The sequence below is a fragment of the Bos grunniens genome, chromosome 7 (genome assembly GCF_055505025.1).
Source record: "Bos grunniens cultivar Pamir isolate PY7600 chromosome 7, Bosgru_T2T1.0, whole genome shotgun sequence".
NCBI lineage: Eukaryota > Metazoa > Chordata > Mammalia > Artiodactyla > Bovidae > Bos > Bos grunniens.
The window spans coordinates 11,181,957-11,204,361 of NC_141171.1; the positions used below are offsets into that span (position 1 = coordinate 11,181,957).

At 42.9% G+C, this 22,405-nt stretch overlaps 1 protein-coding gene and 1 pseudogene across 3 annotated transcripts in view; one reads left to right on the forward strand and one right to left on the reverse strand.

The window, feature by feature from the left end:
• Positions 1-656, reverse strand: LOC147368367 (group XIIA secretory phospholipase A2 pseudogene; annotated as a pseudogene).
• Positions 657-11,971: 11,315 nt separating this feature from the next.
• The window catches only part of ADGRE3 (adhesion G protein-coupled receptor E3), a 61,881-nt gene continuing 51,447 nt past the window's right edge, over positions 11,972-22,405 (forward strand). For 2 of the 3 annotated variants that reach the window (XM_086408798.1, XM_086408799.1), the window contains exons 1-2: positions 11,972-12,108; positions 21,026-21,076. In XM_086408798.1, the coding sequence (XP_086264924.1) occupies positions 12,084-12,108; positions 21,026-21,076 (76 nt within the window). In that variant the 5' untranslated portion in view covers positions 11,972-12,083. The remainder of the gene's footprint in view (positions 12,109-21,025; positions 21,077-22,405) is intronic. The other variant, XM_086408800.1, reaches the window with a different exon arrangement.

Below are 22,405 nucleotides of genomic sequence, written 5' to 3' on the forward strand. Positions count from 1 at the left end.
GGGATTGAGTTCCCCTACCAGGGATCAAAGCCAGGCCCCCAGCACCGGGAGTCTTAGCCACTGAACCACAGGCAAGTCCCTAGCATCTTCTTTAAAGATCTTTTTTTCTTTTGTATGGAGAGCTACATGGAGGCTCCTTGGCTATCCAGGTATGCTTTGCAGCCTAAATGTATAACACTGACAGTGAAGAGGTCAACTGTGGTTTCATGCACATGCTGAGTTGGTCCCAGTGTTGTCTGCACATCTCAACAGATCTTGAAGGAAAAATACTGGTACTCCTCATCACAGTCCTTTTTAATTTTGCCACAAATCCCATAGCACCTGCCACATTGGCTGCAGCACTTTGTCCGGGAAGGAAAGCTAATATTCAGATGGACACCAAACAGTGAAGAGCCAAACCCATTTAGCGGGGAGGATTTATCATCATAACATGGGAAAGGCTTAGATCCATCCCCTCATTTATACTTGGAAAGCTGGTGCTCACCTCCCAGGAAGTTCAAGATGGCGTTCAGGCGTTTGTCTGTCTTGTGGATTCCCTTCTAGTTAGTCTGCAAGGTAGCCCTCCAGTCAGTAGCCTGGGCCTGCTCCTGGCACCTGAAAGCTGTGGTCAGGAGAGGGATGAGGAGGGTGGGAGGCAAAGGCCATCGGTGGAGCATGGAATCCCACGGGTCCCCAGAGCCTGCAAGGTGGGTGCCCCTCCCCGGAGCCCCCAGGCCGCCCTCAGTAGCAGCCCCAAACCGCGTTCGATGACCTTGTGCATGCGTGCCAAGTCACTTCAGTCGTTTCTGACTGTTTGCAACCCTATGGATCATAGCCTGCCAGTTTCCTTTGTCCAGGAGATTCTCCAGGCATGAATGCTAGAGTGGGTTGCCATGCCCTTCTCCAGGAGATCTTCAGAACCAGGGATCGAACCCAGGTCTCTTATGTCTCCTGCAGTGGCATGCAGGATCTTTGATCCACATCCATGTGTCCTTCCTGGCTGGAGGCTGGTCCTCACCGCCTCCACTGGGCTTCCACCAGGGAGGCGATCTCACTGTACAGTATTTCTAAATCTTGTTTCAGAATAAAACCAGAAAGAGCTGGAAACTTTGAATTCTGTTTTCCTGCTTTGATGACATAACCAAATAAGGGAGAGATTGTATTAGGTCAGGTTCCTGTAGTGGGGGGCTGAGTGGTTGGGATTTGTTGGGAATGCTACCAGGAGACGGAGAGAAGGAAAACAGGATGAAGGAATGGAGCAAAGATGTAGGTTCAGCCAGAGTCAAAATCACCCTGTGGCTTCCCTGGTGGCTCGGTGATAAAGAATCCACCTGTCAACACAGGAGACACAAATTTGATCCCTCTTCTTGGAAGATACCACATGCTGTGGAGCAACTAAGCCAGAGCACCCACAACTACTGAGCCTGTGCTCTGCACAAGAGAAGTCACTGCAGTGAGAAGCCTGCACACCACAATTAGAGAAAGCCCGTGCGCAGCAATGGAGACTGAGCACAGCTAAAAATAAATAAATGAATACACAGACCAATTTTTTCCAAAAAATTTTTTTAATTTAAATGTAATGAAAGGGGAAATGACATTCATATTCTGTGTAGCAACTTTTGAGGCAGTGGGCAAACATAACCAGACAAAGGTTTGATCAGAGTAGTGGACCCCCTTGATGCTCTGCCCAGATCCCATCCATCACTTTCCCTGTCAGGTTATGTCCCCACCCCACCCCAGGGGCAGTCCACGGTCAATGACTGACACAGGGGGATAAAAAGTCCCCACCTCAAGACAGATCATCTCCATGGTATTCAGTACATACTCCAGAGCTCCCCCACACAATTAGCTGCGGTGACCTCTAGCCTCCCTAAAAAAAAAAATGTACATCCCAACCCCTCCTCCCCCGAACAAACCATATATATCCCAAAATACCCTCAACAAATTATTTGCATGCTAACCATTACTCCCCTCAACACAGCATATGCATTCTAATCCTTACTCAAAAACAACAAAAAAAGATCATTTGTATGCCAACACTTAACCGTCCAACAAATTATGTCGTCCTAACTACCCCAACAAGTACCTACTACCCCAACAAGTCATGTGATCACAACCCTAGCACCTCTGACAAACTATGTACATCCGAGCTCTTAACCTCCCTCCCCCAACAAAGCATGGGCCTCTTAATTCCTGTATCAAGATCTGCTGAAAGGCAACTGGCCTAAGATGACCACCTTATGAAAGGATTTCTACCAATTAGCAGAGGCTACTTTGGGAGCTATTACGAAGGCTTCCTGAGAGGAAATATCTTTCCTGGGTCTGAGAGTTGGAAGGGGAGTTGGAAGAGAGAGAAACGGAATTTCAGATAGTGGGAATATCATGTACAAAAAGACTCCATGAGAATGGGGGACTTTGTCTGCTCAGTTTTATCCCTTGGACCTGAGAATGGAGAGTGTCCTCTAGGGTGAGGCTGGAGGTTGAGCCTAGACTGTACGATATGTAGATGCCCAGAGATCCACATTGTTGGGAGTTACTGGCCCCTACCACCAGGAGACCTCTCAGGAGCTAGACTTCTCTGAAGCAGCTGATAACTACTTTCTGCAAATCTTTATGTTCATGCATTCATTTAAATAAATATTTATTGAACACCTACTGTGTGCTAGACCCCATGGGAGGTGCAAAGATTATAGCAATGCATAAGCTAAACAAAAACCCTTGCACTGTGGAATTGGCATTCCAGTAGTGGAGAGAGACAATAAACAAAATAAATCAAGTAAGAAACTTCCCTGGTGGTCCAGTGGCTAAGATTCTTCATTCCCAGTGAAGGGAGCCCAGGTTTGATTCCTGGTCAGGGGACTATATCCCACTTGCAGCAATTAAGAGTTTGCATGCTGCAACTGAATATCCCACATGCCACAACTTAAGACCTGGCACAGCCAAATAAATAAATATTTACTTATTCATTCATAAATAAATAAAGTAAATAAGCAGATTGCTCTGTATATTAGGCTTTCCTGATAGCTCAGTCGGTAAAGAATCCACTTGCAATGCAGGAGACCCCAGTTCAATTCCTGGGTCAGGAAGATCTGCTGGAGAAGGGATAGGCTACTCACTCCAGTATTGTTGGGCTTCCCTTGTGGCTCAGCTGTAAAGCGGGAGACTTGGGTTCCTTTTCATATATGCAAAAATGATATATTATAAAACCTTATTTCTGAATAAATCTATAATAGCTTGTTCAATAAGAATAAAATGAAAACTATAAAGAATGAGAAAGGCATCATGTCATAGTTTAAATATTATGTTTGGTGGTGTGTAAAATAATGGTGGCTTCCCTGGTGGTTCAGGTGGTAAAGAATACACCTGCAATGCTAGAAACCTGGGTTCAATCCCTGGGTCAGGAAGATCCCCTGGAGAAGGGAATGGCAACCCACTCCAGTATTCTTGCCTGGAGAATTCTATGAACAGAGGAGCCTGGTGGGCTACAGTCCATGGGGTCACAAAGAGTCTGACATGACTTAGTGACCGAATGACAAAATAATGGTGCCCCTTAAAGTTGATAATGCTTTGGGTTTGCTTACATATAGAATGCATAGAGAGGGGAAATGTTAACTCCACCTTAGCGTAGGGAAGAGGGCAGAGTAGAGCTCTGGGGGATCTACTTTGGGAGTCAAGGAAGGATGTATTAAAAAAAATGCACACATGGAAGTTGTGTCCAAGGGCAGAGCAGTGGAGGAAAAAGGGAAATTCCAGATGGGGGTGACCACACGGAGGCTGGACCACGAACTTGTGTGCAGAGGGTGCCTAAGCAAAGTTGCTCAGGAAAGGTGGGCAGCCTGAGGGAGAAGACTGGGAAATGAGGCTGGAGAGGTGAACTGGGGCCAGACTGAGTGGGACTTATATGCCTATGATGCACATTTAGCCTGCAAAGTATCTGTGGGGCTGTGAGACAGGGTTGTGATGGGCTCAGATTCATGTTTCTGAAAGCTCTCTCAGCTGCAGGACAAAGAATGGGATGAAAGAACAACCATTCTGAAGACTGTTAAAGTTATTCCAGATCAGAGATGTCTGAGGGACAGAAAAATGGAGTAATTTTCCCGAAGTCACATAGCTAGTAACTGGCCAAGCCAAGATTTGAAACTAGACAGTCTGACTCTAGAACTACCACTCTGCAACAACATTGGTCTGACCATTAGGTGGCGCTGTCTGTCCTTCTTGATCAACTCTTGCCTCCGACTCTCTCTCCACCTCCAGAGGGCCACTAGGAGAAAGATCAAGAAGGCCCACCTCATGGCTGCTGGGCCAGTGAGACATTGAGAACCCAACAGTCTTACTGTGCAAGATTCACGGCCTTGTCGACCCCAAGTGAAAAAGTGAAAGTGTTAGTCACTCAGTCATGTCCAACTCTTTATCACTCCAGGGACTGCCACCAGCCAGGCTCCTCCATCCATGGGATTCTTCAGGCAAGAATACTGGAGTAAGTAGCCCTTCCCTTCTCCAGGGGATCTTCCTGACCCAGGGATCGAACCCAGGTCTCCTGCATTGCAGGCAGATTCTTTATTATCCGAGCCACCAGGGAAGTCAACCCCAAGAGCTGGCTAATTCCACCAAGCTCCAACCACCCAAGGAAGTCCCTCTTCATCTTCTCTCATTCACACACTAGTCTCCAACTCTCTCTAGAGTTAATGTTGACTGTACTTGGTGTCTCCACTTCTTCACCTTCCATTTTTTCCTCAATCTACTCCATTCTGGCCTCCATCATCACCTCCATCACCATGATGTCTGCCACCAACCTCCACTGTTATCAGTACCATCACCATCACAACCACCACCTTTACTGAAATGAAGCAGGACCCCATGGTCCTTACCCTCCCCCCAACATGTCCTCTCCCTGCCTTTTGTCTGTGATAAACTTTAGTCAAAGAATATGTTTAATTAGAGAAGTGAGAAATGTGGAAACAAAGGAAAACAGTCAAAGGAGGCTAAATAATAATAATGTAGTCATTAAGTACAGTCAATGACCTTTTGTTCTTTCTCAAGGGCTGTAGATAATATTCTGAGCAATATCCTGTGAGTGATATCAGTGTCTTATAGATACTGAAACACGAGGTGGAGAAGTTAACTACATGATGACCAGACTGTACCCAGGACTTCAGCTGCCACAATTCTGAGAACTGACTGCAAAGTACCCTGGAACTGAAGATAACTATATCTAAAACAACCAAGATGATGCTGGTCAGACCAATTGATGACCAATTTAAAGATAACTGTTAGAGATTACTATGCTGTTTCTGCATGAAGCCCCCGCCACCACCCCCCACCACCCCTGGACACTATAATGCTCTCACTCCCTGCTTCTCAGCATGGGTGGGACAGGCCTTTGGAGAGATGTCGGCCATCCTCCCCCCAGCCCAAGTGGCCAGCATCTGAAATAAAGCAAACTTCCCTTTCCACCAACCTGGCCTGTTTATTGGCTTTTGAGCAGCGAGCAGCCGGACCCACACACTCCTTTCAGTAACATTATCACCACCAGCACCAACAATACAACTGTCCCCGCTGCCACCATCACCTCCGCCACCACCTGTACTATCTTTCTCCACCAGTATCCTCGTCACCACTATCATCCTCACCATCGGAGCTGCTCTTCCCAAGAATAGAACAGCCTCCTTACTGTTCTGTGCTGTGAATGCTTTCAGTCAATTCAATTTGGTCTCTTTCTTTGGTCCTCCATGAAACTGTACTCTACTCATCTCTCCCCATCTATCTGGCCATTCTTGCCCTGTTTTCTCTATTAACAGCTCCTCCACTCCCTGATTTTTGGGGAGAGGGGGCTGTGGCTGAGCTGGATCTTCATCACTGCTTGCAGACTTTCTCTAGTTGCAGAGACCAGTGGCTATTCTTCATTTCAGCACCCAGGGTTCTCACTGCGGTGGCTTTTCTTGTTATGGAGCACAGCCTCCAGAGCACAAGGGCTTCAGTACTTAAAACACATTGCCTTAGTTGCTCTACAGCATGTGGGATCCTCCCCGGCCAGAGATTGAACCTGGGTCCCCCGCTTTGGCAGGCAGATTCTTAACCACTGAACCACCTGGGAAGTCCCTTCACTCCTTGATTTTTAAAATGCTCAGGACTCTATTCTCAGTCTACAGTCACTCTCTCAATGATTTAATCTATTATCATGGCTATAATTGGGCTTCCCTGGTGGCTCAGTCAATAAAGAATCTGCCTGCAATGTGGGAGACCTGGGTTCAATCCCTGGGTTGGGAAGATCCCCTGGAGGAGAGCCTGGCAAACCACTTCAATATTCTTGCCTGGAGAATCCATGGACAGAGGAGCCTGGAGGGCTACAGTCCATAAGGTGGCAAAGAGTCCAACACAACTGAGCGACTAACACTTTCACTTTCATGGTTATAATTACTATCTATTGGCCAGGAGTGGAAGGGGAAAACTCTCCATTTTGTGATCTAGACTACATATACAATGTATATTGAAATCACAACACCTCAAAATCAACTTATCCAAAGCTCAATTCTACCTCTCCCCCCAAACCTGCTTTTCCTCAAATGTATCCTTTCTCTATAGTTCTATATAGAAATTATTGTGCTAATTTTGTTCACTGCTATATCCCTAGAAAGTAGCACAGATCCTGACATTCAATAATATTCATCTTAGGCATTTCCTTGGTGGTCCAGTGGCTAAGACTCCACTCTCTCCCTGCAGGGAGCCAGGGAGCCAGGGTTCAATGCCTAATCAGGGAACTAGATTCTCCAGGCCCCAACTAAAGATCCAAGACCCAGCGCAGACAAACAAATAAAAAATAATAAAAATATTCATCTTAATAAACATTTGCTGAGAGAGGGAATGATTCCCAAATCCTACATTGGTCTAGACAGCCCCAAAAGACCAAATAATTCATCACCTTCTACTATACTTTGAGACTCCAGCCAGATCTGATGAGTGCTGTCATCTGAGGGAGAAGGGGAATCCTCAGATTTGTAAAGAAAAAAAAAAAAAAAGACTCTTCCACCAGATTTCCCTCTGGCACAATTTCACGTCTGTCTAAGAAACTTCCTTCTTTAATTTTTTTTTATGGATCTCTGTGATCAACTAATTTTAGTTTTTCTTTATAAGGATACATCTTTGTTTAACCTTCATTCCTCAATGATATTTTCACCAGATATAAAATTCTGAGTTGACAGTCTCTTCTTTCATCATTTAAAAATACTGTTCTACTCTGTTGTGTGTTATGTCGCAGCCTGGATGGAAGGGGAGGCTGAGAGGAAATGGATACATGTACATGTATTGCTGAGTCCATTTGCTGTCCACATGAAAGTATCACAACACTGTTAATCAGCTATACTCCAATATAAAGTTTTTTTAAATAATTAAAAAATTTAAAAATGACTCTTCCAAATCAGTATTATGAAAATGACTATACTACCCAATCTACAGATTCAATCAGTTTCTATAAAATTACCGAAGACATTTTTCACAAAACTAGAACAAAAAATTTTACAATTTGTATTGAAACCCAAAAGATGCCAAATAGCTAAAGTAATCTTGAGAAAGAAGAATGTAGCTGGAAGAATCAACCTTCCTGACTTAAGACTATACTGCAAAGCTACAGTAATCAAGACAGTACAGTACTGGCACAAAAATAGAAATATAGATCAGTGGAACAAGACAGAAAGCACAAAGATAAACCCACACACCTTTGGGCACCTTATCTTTGACAAAGGAGAAAAGAATATACAATGGAGAAAAGACAGCCTCTTCAGTAAGTGGTGCTGGGAAATCTGGACAGCTACATGTAAAAAAATGAAATTAGAACACTTCTTAACATCATGTTTATAGATAAGTTCAAATGGATTAAAGACCTAAATATAGGACCAGAAACTATAAAAATTCTTAGAGGAAAACATAGGTAGAACATTTTGGACATAAATCACAGTAAGATCCTCTTTGACCTACTTCCTGGGTCATTTGTTTTAATGGAAGTAAAAACAAAAATAGACAAATGAGACCTAATTAAGCTTAAAAGCTTTCACGGTGCAAAAGGAAACTAAAACAAGATGAAAAGACAACCCTCAGAATGGAAGAAAACAACTGCAAACTAAGTAACTGACAAAGGATTCATCTCCAAAATACACAAGCAGTTCATGCAGCTCAGTATCAGAAAAACAAAGACCCAATCAAAAAATGGGCAGAACACCTAAACAGACATTTCTCCAAAGAAAACATACAGATGGCTAGTAAATATAAGAAGAGATGCTAAACATCAGTGATTGTTAGAGAAATGCAAATTAAAACTACAATGAAGTAACGTGACACAGCAGTCAGAACAGCCACCATCTGCAAACGGAACGGACAATGACTAGTGGTGTGTCTAGGCCTCCTGGGGCCAGGTTGACCACAGCAAGGAAAGCACCACAAGGCCCACCAGAAATCTACAGGGATACAGCGTTCCCATCCCTGCAGTCCACTGCCAGGCATGTAGAAAGCAGAAAATACCGAGACTTCGTAAGGGCTGACTACCTCAGATTTGCTGCACTCGTGGGTTTCATGTGGATCACAACTTCTGGATAAAAAGACTGCAGATACTAAGTGTCAATGTGAAACTAGAAATCAGCTCTATTGAATTCCTATCAGAAATCTTGCAGAAAGTATGCCATTTGGGTTCTGATCTGCTATAAAAGATGAAGATTTAAGTGACCGTAATTAACCTGTCCTGTGCCCCATCCATAAGAAATTCTCTGTAGTAGGTTGTGGCTGGATTAGGCTTCCTGGAACATTCCACTCTCAAAAGAACTGATGTGCTTAGATAATCTGTGGAGGGTTCCGACTTATAATTTAAACTTTGAGTTGTATCCTGAGGTAACCACAAATTGAATTCAACCAAACTGGGGTCATCAAGTGGCGAAAGGCATAGGAGGGAATAATCTTATTTCTTTTAGTAATATTTTATTTGGGTAGTGCTTCTTCTGTGTTCCACATTAAAGTGTTTTGTTTTTGTGTGTTTTTTTTGTTTGTTTGTTTGTTTTGGCTGTCACTTGGAATAGTTCTTTGACAGAGCATATCGCTTAGCTAAATAACCTGAAGTATGCATTGGAATTATGAAATGTCTCATGAATTTGCAGATCCCTAGAGAGGAAGTGGCAGCCCACTCCAGTGTTCTCACCTGGAGAACCCCAGGGACGGCAGAGCCTGGTGGGCTGCTGTCTATGGGGTTGCACAGAGTCGGACACGACTGAAGCGACATAGCAGCAGCAGCAGCAGCAGAGAGGAACCAAATGGCTTTAACATAAAGGGCAGTAAATGAAGGGGGCTCTCGTTCAGGTGCTGCTAAAGCTCCCCTAATCAGGTCTAAACTGCATAGTAAACTGGTGCAAAGAGTTTGTATAGCTTCTGCTCAGGCCAAAGGAACACACTGACCTGTGTTCAAATTCAAAACAGTGAGAGCAGAACCTCAACTTAAAACACACTTAAGTTTCACAGATCTTGAATGATCTTTGACAAGAATTCCGGATGCATTTATACCCAAACATTTACGGTATTAGGTATTCTGTAGATGCAGTGGTTGTCCCAGACTAGCTTTGTTATCAACTTTCTGGGGTGTCTTTACATAGTTCATTTGGAGAATCAGGGGTGAAAGGCAGGTGATGTAGCACTTCTGTCTTTAATAATTACAGCTTCAACTATCCAGTAATTTTTAGTCCTGAAAAGGGACACCAGGACACCGCCCAGGATTACTGAAAAGTCTTTCTATCTGGTAATTTCCTGGTTTCGTACCTTCAGTTCAGTAGAAACATTTCAAACTGGCATGTGACCACTTGATGCAGAGTCTGGGTTTCTCTAAAGAAACCCTTTGCTAAATGTAGGAGTTGCCAACTGGCTACTAGCAAGCATGAAGCAGATGGGTGAGTAAAACTATCCTGATATGGGAGTATCTCCCTCTAGGAGTTGAGTCTTGATAAAAGTGTCAATGCAGGAATCCTACTCCTGGGAGGCTTACGGAATCACCTGATGGGACCTGCAAACTGTATCTGAGCAACAATGTTGGGGTTATTTGAGGTGGCGGGCAGATGTCTACGTTCTGATGTGCTTGGGTGAGTAGAGCGTGTCAAGCCAAGGAGAAGTCAGATGATTGAGAAACAAAGGATTCTTGGTTAATCTAAAGACTTAATTTGGAAACCAGAACTCTTTTAACAAATAATCTCTTGGATCTTGAGCCACATATTTCCCCTGAAAAGTGCATTTCTTTTCCAGCAAAATTTTGTCAGGGATTATTTCATTAAAGAACTGAGATGAATATGTTATTTAATGGCATAAAAATCTGAAGACCTGCAGGAGACTTAAAAATTCCAACCCTTGTTATAACTTTTTTAAAGAGTGTAGAATTATCAAAATGCATACGAATCAAGTTTCAAGGTGCTGTATGATGGGTGGATGAGGCTGTCCATTGTACTATTTCTTTGAATTCTTAGGCATGGTTTGGCAGTGCAAATTCTGTCATTAACAAATTCAATAAAAAGTAAATAAATGGAAACATCTGCAAACAATTAGTGCTGGAGAGGGTGTAGAAAAAAAAGAAAACCCTCTTGCACTATTGGTGGGATTGCATATTGATACAACCACTATCAAGAACATGGTGATGTTCTTGGAGATTCCTTAAAAATCTAGGAATAAAAATACCATATGACCCAGCAATCCCACTATTGGGTATATACCCTGAGTTAACCATAATTCAAAAAGACACATGTACCCCAATGCTCATCGCAGCACTACTTACAATGCAACCTAGTTGTCCATCAACAGATGAATGGACAAAGAATTTGTGATACATATATACAATGAAATATTACTCGACCATAAAAGGAACAAATCTGAGTCAGTTAAACTGAAGTAGATGAACCTAGAGCCTATTATACAGAATGAAGTAAGTCAGAAATAGAACAACAAATATGGTATATTAATGTGCATACATATATATATATGAAATCTAGAAAAATGGTACTGATGAACCTATTTGCAGGGCAGGAGTAAAGATACAGAGAGAGAACAGAGTTGTGGATACAACGGGGGAAGAAGAGGTGGGACAAACTGAGAGAGTAGCGTGCAAACATACACACTACCATATGTAAAACAGATAGCCAGTGGGGAGTTACTATGTAACACAGGGACCTCAACCTGGTGCTTTGTGATGACCTAGAGGTGTGGGACCACTCCAGTACTCTTGCCTGGAAAATCCCATGGACGGAGGAGACTGGTAGGCTGCAGTCCATGGGGTGACTAAGAGTAGGACACAACTGAGCAGCTTCACTTTCACTTTTCACCTTCATGCATTGGAGAAGGAAATGGCAACCCACTCCAGTGTTCTTGCCTGGAGAATCCCAGGGACGGGGGAGCCTGGTGGGCTGCTGTCTATGAGGTCGCACAGAGTAGGACACAACTGAAGCAACTTAGCAGCAGCAGCAACAGAAGGGTGGGATCGGGGGATGGGAGGGAAGTTTAACAGGGAGGAGATATATGTATACTTATGGCTGATTTCACATTGCTATACAGCAGAAACCAAGACAACACTGTAAAGCAATTCCTCCAACTTAAAAAAAAAAAAAAAAGAAATACACTTTAGCTGCATTAAGCTAGGAAAAAATGACTCAGAAACTTCAGATAACAATAGAGACACTCTAAATTCTGGTTTATCCAGCTCAAAACCACAGGGTTATTTAAAGTTTATTTTGACACCAAAGTCACTTCCTGCTCCTCAGATGATGCTCTGTAACTAAAGGGCATTCCTTTCCTAGGGTCAGTTGATTCTGTAATCCCAAAGATGATTAACAATAGCTAGGAAAAACTACTACACAGAGAGCATATGAAAATGTATATAAAGGTGAAGAAAAGGAATATAAAATAAACAGATGAAAAGCAGAACCATGAGTCTGATGGTGAAAGACAGAAGAAGTTCACTTTTCTGATAGTGGTTTCCTAAGTCAGCTGACATGAAATATGTGTCAAGACTCATGAAATTTCCTTGAAATAGGAAAAGTATCGAGAGCCCAGTAGGGAACTTCGAGAGCCGTGGTGAGGGTTACCTGCACGCAGGAATGCGAGGGTCATCGCTTCTTCCAGGTATATGTAACCTTGACAATGACCGTACCTTAACCTGCCCCATATCAGGGGCTCTTTAGTAGAATAATTAGTTGTCTTTTCCTTCTCCTTTATCTTCTGTTCTCTTTGAACACTCTTCTTTCCCCCTTAGATTATGGTTTTCTTCTTCACCACCCTATTCAAACTGTACTCTCAAATATCCCTAAAATTTTCCTTATGGTCCAGTCCAGTGAATTGCTCATCTTCCTCTTCATGGGTCTTACTTTCTAACTGATATCCTCTCCTCCTTCATAAGTTAAATAAACAGGTGACAATATACAGCCTTGACATGCTGCTTTCCTAATTTGGAACCAGTCCCTTGTTCCATGTCCAGTTCTAACTGTTGCTTCCTGACCTGCATAGAGGTTTCTCAGGAGGCAGGTAAGGTGGTCTAGTATTTCCATCTCTTTAAGAATTTTCCACAGTTTTTTGTGATCCACACAGTCAAAGGCTTTAGTATAGTCAATGAAGCAGAAGTAGATGCTTTTCTGGAATTCTCTTGCTTTCTCTATGATCCAGTGAATTCTGGCAATTTGATCCTTGGTTCCTCTGCTTTTTCTAAATCCAGCTTGTACATCTGGAAGTTCTCTGTTCCCATACTATTGAAATCTAGTTTGAAGGATTCAACGTGACCTTACTAGCATGTGAAATGAGTGCAATTGTGCAGTAGTTTGAACATTCTTTGGCATTGCCTTTCTTTGGGATTGAAAGAAAACTGACCTCTTCCAGTCCTGTGGCCACTGCTGAGTTTTCCAAATTTGCTGGCATATTGAGTGCAGCATTTTCACAGCATCATCTGTCAGGATTTGAAATAGCTCAACTGGAATTCCATCACCTCCACTAGCTTTGTTCGTAGTGATGCATTCTAAGGTCCACTTGACTTCACACTCTAGGATGTCTGGCTCTAGGTGAGTGATCACACCATTGTGGTTATCCTGGTCATTTAAAATCTTTTTGTGTGTAGTTCTTTTGTGTATTCTTGCCACCTCTTCTTAATATCTTCTGCTTCTGTTAGGTCCATACCATTTTTGTCCTTTATTGTGCCCATCTTTGTATGAAATGTTCCCTTGGTATCTCTAATTTTCTTGAAGAGATCTCTAGTCTTTCCCATTCTATTGTTTTCCTCTATTTCTTTGCACTGACCACTGAGGAAGGCTTTCTTATCTCTCCCTGCTATTCTTTGGAACTCTGCATTCAAATGGGTATATCTTTCCTTTTCTCCTTTGCCTTTTGCTTCTCTTCTTTTCTCAGCTATTTGTAATGCCTCTCCAGACAGCCATTTTGTCTTTTTGCATCTTTTTCTTGGAGATGGTTTTGATCACCACCCCCTGTACAATGTCACGAACCTCCATCCATAGTTCTTCAGGCACTCTATCAGATCTAATCCCGTGAATCTATTTGTCACTTGCACTGTATAATTGTAAGGGATTTGATTTAGGTCATATCTGAAAGGCCTAGTAGTTTTCCTTACTTTCTTCAATTTAAGTCTGAATTTGGCAACAAGAAGTTCATGATCTGAGCCACAGTCAGCTCCTGGTCTTGTTTTTGCTGACTGTATAGAGCTTCTCCACCTTTGGCTGCAAAGAAAATAATCAATTTGATTTCGGTATTGACCATCTGGTGATGTTCATGTATAGAGTTGTCTCTTGTATTGCTGGAAAATGGTGTTTCCTATGACCAGTGCGTTCTCTTGGCAAAACTCTGTTAGCCTTTGCCCTGCTTCATTTTGTACTCCAAGGTCAAACTTGCCTGTTACTCCAGGTATCTCTTGACTTCCTACTTTTGGAGAACTCTGGAGGATGGTGAAGGACAAGAAAGCCTGGCATGCTGCAGTCCATGGGGTCACAAAGAGTCGGACACAACTGAGCAACTGAACAACAATAGCCTCCTTGATAGGGCATTCCAGGTGGTTCATTGGAAAGAATCCTCCTGCCAATGCAGGATACCCAAGTTCAGTCCCTGGGTCAGGAAGATTCCCTGGAGCAGGAAATGACAACCCACTCCAGTATTCTTGTCTGGGAATTCCCATGGACAGAGGAGCCTGGCAGGCTATAGTCCATGAGGTTGCAAAAGAGTTGGACGTGACTTAGCAACTAAACAACAACAACCACCACCTCCGTGATAATTTCTGTGACCCAGCACTGCCCTGACATTTCCTCTGCCTCTCCTGGTATTCTTTTTCCCTCCTCCTTTTCCCTTTTCCTGAATATTAACAATAATAACCAACATTTTCAAGTACTCACTATGTACCCATTAACCCCCCTAATGGGCTTATTAGGTGAATACTAATATTATTTCCATCGTGTGGATAAGAAAACTGGAGCACAGAGAGGTTATGGTAATTGTCCAATGTCACACAGCTTGTAAATGACAGAACTAGGTTTTGAACCCAAGCCACCTCACTCCAGATTTTTGTTATTATGCCTTTGGTTGTTTTTTTTCTCTCTCTCGTTTTCTACTCCTTCTCTCTAGAGGTATCTCAATACTCCTTGACTTCACCTCTGCAGATGGTTCTCCAACTTCAAATAAAAATATCAATAGCTGCAATATCAGCCCAAACTAACATATATTTGAGCACCTACTTTAGGCTGGTATCAGGCTACCATTGTTCTATATTCATTATCAGACAGGACCTCCATATTATACATACAAAGTGGCACCACGGGGAGGTTGCTCAAAATCTCAGTTATTTAGTTGCGGAGGCAGGTAACAGACCATAGAGTCTATCAAAATAGTATAATATTAATATAAGCCACTTGAAGGGAAATGTCAGGCCTCCTTACCCTTGCAGCCCCTTCTGCACCATCTTCCATGTAAGAGGTATCTGGTATATATCTGTGGAGTCAAATTTAAGTGAAAGAGTGTGCAGTTTTTTATATATCAATTATGCCTGCATGCATGCTTCCTAAGTTGTTTCAGTCACGTCCGACTCTTGGCGGCCCCATGGACTGTAGCCAGCGAACCTCCTCTGTTCATGGCATTCTCCAGACAAGAATACTAGAGTGGGTTGCCATTTCCTCCTCCAGGCGCTCATCCCAATCCACATATCAAACTCGAGTCTCCTAAGGCTCTTGTATTTCAGAAGGATCCTTTACCACTAGCACCACCTGGGAAGCCCATCAATTATGCCTAGAAAAGTTTAAAAGTTATTTTAATGAGAGAAGTTCAAACAAGGTGTTTCCTGCTTTGCAGCAACTGCAGGCAGAGTTCTGGAAACTCCTGAGATGGATCATTTGTGAATGTCAGTTATCCATGAACTCTCTGCCCTCATCCTTAGATGAAACAGGCAGGGTAATAGAATGAGCAGCAAGTGAAGAATTAAAATAGAATTCTGCATTTACAGTTACCAGGGGGAAGGATGGGGGGAATTGGGTAGTTGGGGAGTTTGGAATGGACATGTACACACTGTTATAACAGGGTCCTACTGTACAACACAGGAAACTCTGCTCAGTGTTATGTGGCAGCCTGGATGGGAGCGGAGTTTGGGGGAGAATGGACACATGTATATGTTTGGCTGAGTCCCTTTGCTGTCCACCTGAAACTGTCACAATGTTGTTAATCAACTCTGCTCCTATATAAAATAAAAAGGTCAGAAAGAGAAATCTATTGCAAATAAAATGGCAATGGAGGCAGCTAGCCTTAATGGAGTGATTTCAGCCAAACATTGAGCTTTACACATTCCCTCATTTATGTCCTCACCCCAAGCCCAGGAGACAGGCAACACTGTCACCCTGTTCCATATATGGAATCTTAGAGAAGTTAAACAACTTGCTCAAATTTGCACAACTGGTGTCAGAAGTACTTGACCCCTAGGGGACCTGTTTCTTCATGAACAGAAAGAGTCAGCTGAAGATTTCTTAAGTCTCCTAGAATTCTGGGATTCTGACATGCTAACAGCTCTTTGAGAACTCTAAGTCTCGTGGGCATATTATTGAGCATAGGATTGCGGGCGGGGCTGAAAGGAGACCCTTGAAGACTAGTCTTGAGGAAACTTGATGGTGCCCAGACTGCCTGCGTTTGAGGAACCAGGAAATACTGTCCAGCCACGTGTTTGACTAGCTGCCTCTGCAAGCTATAGTCACCACCGGGGCAGATGTGACGTTAGTGTTGTTGTTGTTGTTGTGAATGGGAGCTACTCTCTAGTTACAGCGCACAGGCTTCTCACTGCTGGTGGCTTCTCTTGTGGCAGAGCACAGGCTCTAGGCACGCGAGCTTCAGTAGCTGCGGCTCACGGGCTCCAGAGCATGAGTTCCTAGTTGTGGTGCGTGGGCTTCGTTGCTCTGCGGCATGTGGGATCTTCCCAGACCAGGGATCGAACCTGTGTCCCCAGCATTGGCAGGCAGATTCTTAACCACTGAACCACCAAGGAAGTCCTAAAACGTTCATTATGTTCTTTGGTGGAAATGTTTTTCTTTTCTTCTTTCTTTTTTTTAAGAATGATTAACATGAGATCTATCTTTTAGCATATTTTAAATATGTTATTCTGTGTACCACACTGAATTTTAAAATGTACAAAACTGGGAATGTTATGTTTTACAGCATATCTCTAGAACGTGTTCATCTTGTATAGCAAAAGCAGTGTACCTATAGAAAAACAATTCCCTGATAACCACCTTTATATCATCTGCTTCTGTGAATTTGACTACTTCAGATACTTCATATAAGTGAAATCACACAGTATGTATTATGCTTAATTTCACTTAGCATGATATCCTCTAGGTTCATCTATGTTGTGGCAAATGGCAGGACTGCCTTATTTTTAAGGTTGAATAACATTCCAGTGTGTGCATATCATGTCTGTGTATATATATGCGTGTTTGTGTGTGTGTTTACCATCTTTTATCCATTAATCTGCAGGACCCACTTTCTTAGGGGATAATTAAAGTTGCCAATAAAGTTACTAGTCACTGGACCTGAATTTTTTTATTATTATTATTTAAAAAAATTTTAAGTGAACCATTTTTAAAGTCTTTATTGAATTTGTTGCAATATTGCTGCTGCTTTATTTTTTTGTTTTCTTGGTCATGAGGCGTATGGGATCCTAGCTCCACAACCAAGGATCAAACCTACACCTCCTGCATCGGAAAGTGAAGTCTTAACTTTTAGACCACCAGGGAAGTCCTGGGACTTGAATTTTAGCAAGTGCACACTAGAAGAGCCACACTGGTTGTTCATATTGAAATGTCTCCACATCATTTATAAATAATCATGTCCCCAGACCAACTCCCAGGACACTCTTATCAGCCCAGAACATACCCTGCTGCTGCTGCTAAGTCTCTTCAGTCATGTTCGACTCTGTGCGACCCCATAGACGGCAGCCCACCAGGCTCCCCCGTCCCTGGGATTCTCCAGGCAAGAACACTGGAGTGGGTTGCCATTTCCTTCTCCAGGGCATGAAAGTGAAAGTGAAGTCGCTCAGTCGTGCCCGACTCCCAGCGACCCCATGGACTGCAGCCTACCAGGCTCCTCCATCCATGGGATTTTCCAGGCAAGAGTACTGGAGTGGGGTGCCATTGTCCTCTCCGAACATGCCCTGGGAACCCATCAAATGCCTCATAGTTCAGCAGCTGAAAGATTGACACCTGCTGTCTCAGAGAGAGTCTCCAATATCCATTCTACTTGGTTGGTTTCTGAACCGTTGTTATTTTTGTTTAGTCACTAAGTCTTTGCAATCCCATGGACTGCAGCACATCAGGCTTCCCTGTCCATCACTGTCTCCCAGAGTTTGCTCAAACTCATGTCCATTGTGTCGGTAATACCATCCAGCCATCTCATCCTCTGTCATCCCCTTCTCCTCCTGCCCTCAATCTTTTTCAACATGAGGGTCTTTTCCAATGAGTCACCTCTTCCCACCAGATAGCCAGACTATGGGAGCTTCAGCTTCAGCATCAGTCCTTCCAATTCAGGGTTGATTTCTTTTAGGATTGACTGGTTTGATCTCCTTGAAATTCAAGGGACTCTCAAGAGTTTTCTCCAACACCACAATTCAAACGCATCAATTCTTCGGTGCTCAGCCTTCTTTATGATCCAATTCTCACATCCATACATGACTATGGGGAAAATCATAGCTTTGACTATACGGACCTTTGTCAGCAAAGTGATGTCTCTGCTTTTTAATATTCTGTCTAGGTTTGCCACAGCTTTTCTCCCAAGGAGCAAGCATTTTTTAATTTCATGGCTACAGTCACTGTCCACAGTGATTTTGGAGACTAAGAAAATAAAATCTGTCACTGTTTCTACTTTTCCCCCTTCTATTTGCCATGAAGTGATGGGACTGGATCCCATGATCTTAGTTTTTTGAATGTTGAGTTTTAAGCCAGTTTTTTCACTCTCCTCTTTTACCTTTATCAAAGGGGTTTTTAGTTCTTCTTTAATTTCTGCCATTAGAGTGGTATCATCTGCATATCTGAGGTTGATATTTCTCCTGGCAATCTTTATTCCAACTTGTGATTCATCCAGCCTGGCATTTTGCATGATGTACTCTGCATGTAAGTTAAATAAGCAGGTGACAATATAAAGCCTTGATGTATTCCCAGTTAAAAAAAAACAGTAAGTTTTTTTTTTTTCCATGTCCATTTCTAACTGCTGCTTCTTGACCTGCACACAGGTTTCTTAGGAGACAGGTAAGGTGGTCTGGTATTCCCATCCCTTTAAGAATTTTCCACAGTTCTTTGTGATCCACACAGTCCAGGGTTTTTGCATAGTCAATGAACCAGAAGTAGATGCTTTTCTAGAATTCCCTTGCTTTTTATATGATCTAACAAATGTTGACAATTTGATCTCTGGTATCTCTACCTTTTCTATATCCAGCTTGTACATCTTGAAGTTCTTGGTTCACATACTACTGAAGCCCAGCTTGAAGGATTTTGAGTATTGCTTTGCTAGCATATGAAATGAGAGCAATTGAATGGTAGTTTGAACATTCTTTGGCATTGCCTTTGTTTGGTATTGAAATGAAAACTTACCTTTTCCAGTCATACCAGTTGTTAAATATATTGTACTTGCAAATGGAAAATTATTCTAGACATTAGTATATGATAAGAGAATGAAAAGGAGGTAACGGGAGAACTAATGACGAGAATGGTGTAAGATTTATTAAGAAAGGAAGAAAAAACCCGCCTAGCCATCCAGTTCCTTCAGGTCTTTGCAGAAGCAGGAACATGACTGATGACACCACCAGATGCTGGGAAGGTTTGGGGAAGAAAAAACTGCACTTTAGCAGCCACAGTAGAAGCAGACTTCACATAGAAGCAGCCTTTGTTTTCCAAACAGGCAGAAACAACACTTCCCTTTCAAGATACAGTTCTGGAATCTTGCCAATCCTCCATCAAAAGGAAGACTCTGGTTCTGGTCCACAGGAATCTGGGTGGGCATATGGCTTGCTTGTAACCAAGAGAATATGGTGGAATGGAGCTGCATGACTTTCTGGACTGAATCTTGAGAGGATATGAGCTCTCATGCTTAGAGCGCTGAAGCACCATGGGAGCTGCCCGACCAACGCTGCCACAATGGGAGGAAGCCCAACTATCCCAGGCCCTGAGATTACAAGAAGGGACAGCAATCCTCTGCCAGTTCCCAGCTGCTTCAACCCATTCACAGTCTAGCAGCAACTGCCTAAAAAACCTCAAGCTACAAACACTCAGCTGAGTCTTTCCCAGATTGCCAAATCACAGAAATCATGAGAGATAATAGAATAAATGTTGCCTTTTATATACATTCTTTGCTTAATATTCTTTGCCATTATGGTTTATCATAGGATATTTTTTTTAATTGGAGGACAGTTGCTTTACTGTCCTATTGTGTTAGTTTCTGCCATACAATAATGTGACTCAACTATGCAAGCATGCTAAGTTGCTTCAGTTATGTCCGACTCTTTGCAACCCTTGGACTATAGCCCTCCAGGTTCCTATGTCCATGAGATTCTCCAGGCAAGAATAATAGAGGGAATTTCAATGCCCTCCTCCAGGGGATCTTCCTGACCCAAAGATGGAATGCATGGCCCATGCATTGCAGGCAGATTCTTTACCACTAAGCCATTGGAGAAGACCTGAATCAGCTATATGTATACATATATCCCTTCCCTCTTGAGCCTCCCTCTCAGTCCTTGCATTTGACCCTCCTAGGTCATCACGGAGCACCAGCTGAGCTCTCTGTGTACACAGCATCTTCCCACACGCTATCTATTTTACACATGGTAGTGTATATATATCAATGCTACTTTCTCAGTTTATCCTCCCTTTTCTTTCCCCTGCTGTGTCCACAAGTCCATTCTGTCAGTCAGCACCTCTATTCCTGCCCTGCAAACAGGTTCATCAGTACCATTTTTTAAGATTCCATATATATGTGTTAATATACAATATTTTTCTCTTTTTGTCTTACTTCACTCTGTATAACAGACTCTAGGTTCATCCACATCACTACAAAAGACCCAATTTCATTCCTTTTTATGGATGAGTAATATTCCATTGTATATATGTACCACAACTTCTTTATCCATTCATTTGTTGATGGACTTCTAGGTTACTTCCATGCCCTGGCTTTTGTAAACACTACTGCAATGAACATTGATGTACATGTGACTTTTTGAATTATGGTTTTGCTCAGGGTGGGGTTTCTGGGTCATACAGTAAATTTATTCCTAGTTTTCTAAGGAATCTCCCTACTGTTCTCCATACTGACTATATCCATTTACATTACCACCAACAGTGCAAAAGTGTTCCCTTTCTCCACATCCTCTCCATCATTTAATGTTCATAGTTTTTTGATGATGAGAATGTTGTTTTTTAAAGAAATAATTATCATTATTCAGCAATCGATAACTGATACCCAGCCCTTGGGGAATATCCTGGAATCTTTCCTCAACCATTTCACGTGTCTCCCTTCTGTTTCACTGCTCCAGGACTCTGCTTTCTGCTAAGCCTTTCAGGAGTCGTGGCTCAGAAAACCAAAGGTGAGTGCTCGAAGTCTTACTTTTCCATAGCCAGAGACCACTGAGTGTGCATACCAATGATGCACCCGAGGCCACTCACATCTTCCATCAGGATAGAGAAAGGGGGCTGCTTCTGGGAACAGAACTGGGAGGCTCACTCCTGTAACTCTTTTTAATTCAACATTTCATCAAACTTAGGTATCTTTTTTTGGCTGAACTGGGTCTTCATTGCTGCCCAAGAGCTTTCTCAAGTCGTGGTGAGCAGGAGCTGCTGTCTAGTTGTGATGCGTGGGCTTCTCATTGTAGTGGCTTCTCTTGTTGCAGAGCACGAGCTTCAGCAGATGTGGCTCCTGAGCTCTAGGGTAGTTGTAGTACGTGGGCTTCGTTGCTCTGTAGCATGTGGAAGCTTCCCAGACCAGGGATCAAACCCGGGTCCCCTGCGTTGACAAGTGGATTCTTAACCACTAAACCACCAGGGAAGTCCTCAGTTACCTTTTTTATTTTACTACTATGTGCCCAAGGTAGAAGTAGAACAGTGAATCAAACACACAAGTCTCATGAAGTGAACATTCTGGTGGGGAGAGACAGAGCATGATAATAATCATTTCATCCCATTCATAAGCAAGTCAACAAAAAATGAGCAAGGTCGTTTCGGGTTAACTTTAATCCCTAGGCCGACTCCCTAGATTCTGAGTCACCAAGTCTAGGGTGGGGCCTGAGATTCTGCATTTCTAGCCAAAAGACAGAGGATGCATTCTGAGCAAAGACTCTGCATGTTGTCCTCTGTCATATTCCCAGCCTCCACTCCCCATGAACCCTGGCAAGCTCCCAGATTTCTCCACTAGACCTACAGCTTCCTCAGCTCCATTATTCCCATTCATTTTCTTTTTTTAAGATCTTTTTCTTTTTTAAAAATAATTATTGTATTCATTTTTGGCTGTGCTGGGTCTTTGTTGCTGCACACGCTTTTCTCTAGTTACGGCCAGTGGGGATTACTGTCAAGTTGTAGGTACGCGGGCTTCTCGTTGCAGTGGCTTCTCTTGTTGCAGAGCACGGGCTCTAAGTCCTTCAGTAGTTGTGGCTCACAGGCTCTAGGGCCCAGGCTCAGTAGTTGTGTCACAGGACTTAGTCGCTCCTCAGCATATGGGATCTTCCCAGACCAGGGATTGAACCGGTATCTCCTGCATTGACAGGTGGATTCTTTACCACTGAGCCACTAGGAAAGCCCCCTCCACTCATTTTCAATGGGCCACAAATAAGATCCTTAGCCATCTCCATCTAAATGAAGTTATACATAGCGTTACAAACATAACTTATCAGAATATACCTTCTGTGGTACCCTACAAATTC